General features: G+C 45.8%; 1 protein-coding gene across 2 annotated transcripts in view; it reads left to right on the top strand.

Annotated features, from left to right (window-relative positions):
• Nucleotides 1–209: 209 nt before the first annotated feature.
• PRKD1 (protein kinase D1) overlaps nucleotides 210–6,000 on the top strand; it is a 332,420-nt gene continuing 326,629 nt past the window's right edge. The window contains exon 1 of one of the 2 annotated variants that reach the window (XM_059373029.1): nucleotides 210–753. In XM_059373029.1, coding sequence (XP_059229012.1) covers nucleotides 490–753 — 264 coding nt within the window. In that variant the 5' untranslated portion in view covers nucleotides 210–489. The remainder of the gene's footprint in view (nucleotides 754–6,000) is intronic. The other variant, XM_059373028.1, reaches the window with a different exon arrangement.

Raw genomic sequence — 6,000 nt, 5'->3', positions numbered from 1 at the left:
GGGGCGGCGACCGGGCACCCTGCGGCTACTGCGGCCGCGCGGCCGCGGCTCTTGCGGCTCCGGCGCCCGCCGGGTGGTGTCTCCGCAGTGCCCGCCTCCAAGCTCCCCTTCCCCGCCCCTCGCGCCCCCTTCCCCGCCCCCGTCCGGCGCCCGGCGCCCCGGCCGCGCTGACCCGCCGCCCCGTCCCTCGGAGCGCGCCGCGGCGGCTGCTCCACGGCGGCGGCAGCGCCTCCCCCGTGCGGCGCCCGCGCTCCCGGCGGCGCAGCCCTCCCGCCTCAGCCATTTTCCCTCCCCCCCGCTCCCCTCCCGATCCTCATCCTCTCGCCCTCCCCCCGCGCGGGGACTTTTCCGGAAAGTTTTTATTTTCCGCTTCGGCTCTTGGAGAAAGAAGCTCCCGGCTCCGCGGCAGCAAAACTTTTCGGCTGCCGCTCCGCCGGCCCCCGCCCTCGGCTGCCCGGCCCCGCGGCCCTTGGCGCGCCCCGCGGAGCGATGAGCGCCCCTCCGGTCCTGCGGCCGCCCAGCCCGCTGCTGCCCGTGGCGGCGGCGGCAGCGGCGGCCGCCGCCGCGCTGGTCCCGGGGTCGGGGCCGGGGCCCGCGCCGTTCTTGGCTTCCGTCGCGGCCCCGGCCGGGGGCATCTCGTTCCATCTGCAGATCGGCCTGAGCCGCGAGCCGGTGCTGCTGCTGCAGGACTCGTCCGGGGACTACAGCCTGGCGCACGTCCGCGAGATGGCTTGCTCCATCGTCGACCAGAAGGTAAGGCTCCGTACAGGGGGCGCTGCCCGTCCGGTCGCCCCTCGCCGTACCAACTTTCCGGCTCCGGGGGCTCGGCCGGGAGCCAGCCTCGCCGGCGCTCTGGAAGGGTCTGGCACCGGCCAGGGTTGGACGCCTGCATCTGAGGCACTGCATTCCCTGTTGTCTGGTTCTCCCCTTGCCCCATCTTCTTGCATTCCCGATTTCTCTGCAGTCCGCATCCTCCTCACCCATTTCCATTCCCCTCGGGACATTTCCAGGTTTGTCGCTTGTCCATTTCTTCTAGTGCCTCTCCCTTCGCTTAAGACTTCTCGGCTCCCCCCTCTCTTCCCGCTGGACCCTGGACCGGCACGTTCCTGGCGCCAGATTCCTCCTTCCCGTACGAGAGGTCTCCCCCCACCCCGCCCCGCCTCCCCCAGGACACGCTCAACACGATTTCAGCACCACTCCCTTCCTCTTCAGGCCCCTCTCCCAGCTCACACTGATGCTAAGGAGTTGCTGGAATGATCTAGAGATGAGGAATTTCTCACCTGTCAAATAAGCTTTTAAGAGGGGATGATTGACTCAGCCAGCTGTGAAAACAACTGATCAGAACACAACCACTCACCTCCTGGTACTCTTTTAGTCCTACCTTTGTGTGAACGTGAAAGCGAATTTTTCAACCCCGAGATACTGATAGTGGGGCATTGAAGTGGAGGCACAGACATATAAAAGGTGGGGGTACTCCCAGGGGCACCCCAAGGCTGATTGTGCCCTTAAGTTTGAGGCTGTGGGACTCTGGACAGCAGTCACAAAGGCAGCTTGGAAAGAGGGCCATTATCCAGGGCCAGGCCACCCAGGGAGGAGACCCACCCTGCCCACCACTGTTTATAGTGCAATTCTGAATTTCAGGTTGTTTCTGTAGCCATCGGAGTGATGCTGCATGGAAAGGGGTGATAAGAGTGTGAAGGAGAGGGGGCCCTGGCGCCAGTCTTCTCAGTATAAACAGGCAGGGTTTAGGGAGTGGGGACAGAAGTCTTTGAAGGTGCTGAATTTCAACCCTGGAGGACTGGCTAGTACTTGCCTTATAAAGGTCACTTGAATAATCATGACTGTTTTCTTTAAAGTATTTAGAATAGAGTTTGCTAAATCCAAGTGTTGTTAATTGTGGCATCAGGCACAGGGATGTTAGGAAAAAGCCCCAGGAAGGAAAAAAAAACCCCAGTAATCTAGGAAGTTTGTAAAAGTTCTGGAGGCTAGACTAAGGCAACAATGAGTGTCCAGAATTTTTGGTTATTTAATGTAGTGACATTTTATATTGTGTATGACTCAATTTTTCAACTTCCATGTGAATGACAGATTCTGTCTAATTCTAGTACAAGTCGTGTCACGTGCCTTCTCATCAATATTATGGAATATTTGTTGCAGGTGAACAGGAGAATTCTCTAGGCACTGAAAGCCTTTCCTCAGTGGAAGGTGTAGTCTACAGCAGTCTCCATTACGGTACAAACCCAGTTGATTTAAGAGCATTACTGGATAAGCATAAAAACAATATAATAAAATTTCTCAAAAATCCAATGCAATTTTATAGAATTTTAATTTACCTAAATTTAGGGGTTTTTTTGTTTGTTTGTTTTTTTAGATTTCCTTTATTTATTTGACAGGCAGAGATCACAAGTAGGCAGAGAGGCAGGCAGAGAGAGAGAAGGGGAAGCAGGCTCCCGGAGGAGAAGAGAGCCAGATGTGGGGCTCGATCCTAGGACTCTCAGATCACGACCTGAGCTGAAGGCGGAGGCTTTAACCCACTGAGCCACCCAGGCACTAATTTACCTAAATTTAAAACAAGTGATAGAGTCACAGGGAATATTCAGATTGAGTCAGATTAATATGGACAGACTATTTTCGACTAGCTTTAAAACACACACACACCTTTGATGGAGTTTAGGATGGAGAGAAACATTAATGGTTTAAGAGGTTTGGGGATTGGGATTTTAAATGGAGAGTGAACTCCAGTGGTGTCAGTAGCTACCAAGAGGGGGTTTTATGGAGGGAACAATATAATATGAGTGCGAAGGGAGAGAGCTCCAAGCACCTACAGACTACAGCAGGCCTGAGGGTAGTGACTAGGGTATTTAGAGAATGAACTCAAAGTATTAGAAGCCTTCGTATCTTCCACATAGAGATACAAGGACATCTGAAAGATGGATTTGCTGTGTGGAAGATGTTTTAGAATGCTAACAATGTTATGGTAGAAAGAAAACTGAAGTTTAGTCTTGAGTTACTTGGGACCTGAGCCAACACTCTGGGGAGAGACCTGGAAAGGGAAACTCATCAGCCTTGGTGGCGGATTTATAAGGGGACCCTCTTCCTTTTGTATTTCCTCTTGTAGTTCTTCTGTTTCTGAAAGAAGAGTTTGAGAAGTTTAATGGCTTGGATTAGCCAAGGTAAAAACTCCCTTGTACTTTTTTTTTTTTTTTAAGGTTATGGCAAAGAGTTCCATTTAGAGGTATGGATTTGAGGGGTTTTTATATACAGAATACTGTAAATAAATATATATTGGTGAGTCTGGACAGAAAAATTTCCATTTATCTGTCTTCTATCATCTCTCTTGAGATACATTATCATCCGAGGCAGAAACAAGACTAAGAGGGCTGAATATCCATCACAGGACAGCAGAGATCTCTTTGCTTTGCGACAAGGGAAATGGCAGACAGGGTCAGTGCTGAATTAAGGAAATGGGAGGAGATCCTTTGTCCCTTATTTCAGGTTCTCTTAAGTATTGGCTGAAGATACCAACCATGATAGGAGCGAAAAAGAGAGAGGGAGGGAAATGAATGTTTTAGGTGAGAACTGAGAGTTTGAAGTCACTTACAATTTATAATGTAGACATGGATCATGTTGAGCTTACAGCAGAAGGTTCTGATTTTCTGAGCCCTCTACTTTCATTGTTTCATTAACTTTTTGAAAAGGGGTTTCATAGAATTTGAGGATTCCCTAAGTACTCATACTAAAAGAGATCAGACTAGCTTAAATCTTTGGAAGTATTAGCTGACAACTCAGTTTATTTCGGCAGTATTTGTGGGGTATTTCTTGTGGAGCATGCAACTGAGGTGTGTAGGGCTGAATAAGAGAGATCCTGTCCCTGAGAAACTCATCTTCAAGTTAATACTGTTGTTATTTAGAATTTAGAGTATAGTTTGTCTTTGATTGTGTAGGTTTGGAAAGTGGCAGACATTTGATTGTACTTGAAAATTTTTAATGGTAATTCAGTATTTTAAGATAAATATACTCCAAATATGTTCTGAATTATATGACTAAAGAATTATTTATTTTATCTTTTAGTTTGGGTAAAAAATCTAGTCCTGCTCTTCTGTATATAACAATGTTTAGATATACAATATGTTATTCCTTCTTTTTTGGAAGTATTAGCCTAAAGGTTTACTTATGCTTATTTCTTTACTTTGCAAGCATATAACCTTGAAGGCTGGTTGTGTATAAAGACATGCATTCTGTTAGTATACATGATTGTTTTCTGGGAGGTAAAAAAAATAACAGTAGGGGCACCTGGGTGGCTCAGTGAGTTAAAGCTTCTGCCTTCAGCTCAGGTCATGATCCCAGGGTCCTAGGATCGAGCCCCACATCAGGCTCTCTGCTCCGAGGGGAGCCTGCTTTCTCCTCTCTCTCGGCCTGCCTCTCTGCCTGCTTGTGATCTCCGTCTGTCAAATAAATTTTAAAAAAATCTTAAAAAAAAAACAGTAATTGACTTCCTTTTGAAACAGTGTTACTTTTCACTATCAAAAGAACCTTGAATATATAGGAAGAAGGAATTGGTTTGAAGCAAGGAACAGTATTCCAAAGGAAGAATTAGTTTGATTTTGTAGTGCATTGTCTATCTGTGTCTCTACACATACACATGTACACACACACTTCTTTTAAACAAGAAATATTAATTTAGGGATGTGAGATGCAATTAATAAGACTATCTGTCCATTCATTTTGGTTTTTATCTTGTTAGACGACTCATATTTCCCTTTTGAATTTACTAAAATGAAGTAGTAGCATGAGTTAGACTCTGGCATATAGTTTCAGTTTACACAGTCATGTATCTGACTGGAGAAACTAAAGAGTGAGATTTTATAGATGATAGCTCACTAAAGGAATAATAAAGGTTAGTGCCTTGGTTTGAGAGCAGCTTTGCTATGCTTGTAATTGTTTTTCTTTCTGAATTGTAAAATTGTTCTCTTAACAATTGTAGTATCATTCTATACAACAGTACAGAAGTCATTTCATTAAGTGATTTCTTTAAAGATTTTTAAAAAATTTATTTGACACGGAGAGAGAGAGATCACAAGTAGGCAGAGAGGCAGGCAGAGAGTTGTGGGGGCGAGCAGACTCCCTGCTGAGCAAAGAGCCCCATGTGGGGCTCATTCCCAGGACCCTAAGATCATGACCTGAACAAAAGGTGGAGGATTAACCCTCTGAGCCACCCAAGCACCTCTCATTAAGTGATTTTTTAATGTAATTCAATACTGTATGTTTAAAATTATGATTTTAAGCTTAGTAGTATAGTAGGAATATATTTTGATATATATGTAAAGCTCATGTACTGTATATTTGCAAAATTTACATATTTACATAGTGGTTTATTATTAAACTATATAAGTGTGTTCTGGAACATATTTTTAAAAGCCTACTTTGTCATGTATAGCCTTCAGGTGCTGAAGTATTGTTTTATATGTTGTATTGTAGCCTGCAAAAAGTGGAGCCTCATGTATAGCTCATAATCCAAAGAGAAACTTCGCTTTGCATTTTTTAGCAATATGCAGAACTGAAAACCTTTTCTTTCTTTCTTTTTTTTTTTTTTTTTTTTAAGATCTTATTTTTTATTTGACAGAGAGACAGAGAGAGGGAACAGAAGCAGGGGGAGTGGGAGAGGGAGGAGCAGGCTTACCCCTGAGCAGAGAGCCTGATGTCGGTGGGGACAGGGGGGCCACTCAATCCCAGGACCCTGGGATCATAATCTGAGCCCAAGGCAGACACTTAACCACTGAACCACCCAGGCACCTCAGAAAACATTTTCTTATAGCTGTATGCTATTTAATAATTTTCATAAAAAGAATATTCTTTTTTTAAAAAAATGATTTATTTAAGTAATCTATCCCAATGTGGAGCTCAACTCACAACCCCAAGATCAAGAGTCATATGTTCTTCTGACTGAGCCAGCCAGGCACCCCACAAGGAGAATTCTCTAGAATATTCTAGAAAATATTC

The sequence above is a fragment of the Mustela nigripes genome, chromosome 13 (genome assembly GCF_022355385.1).
Source record: "Mustela nigripes isolate SB6536 chromosome 13, MUSNIG.SB6536, whole genome shotgun sequence".
NCBI classification, from domain to species: domain Eukaryota; kingdom Metazoa; phylum Chordata; class Mammalia; order Carnivora; family Mustelidae; genus Mustela; species Mustela nigripes.
Note: the sequence above shows the minus strand (reverse complement) of the source record. Positions and strands in the feature narration are given on the sequence as shown.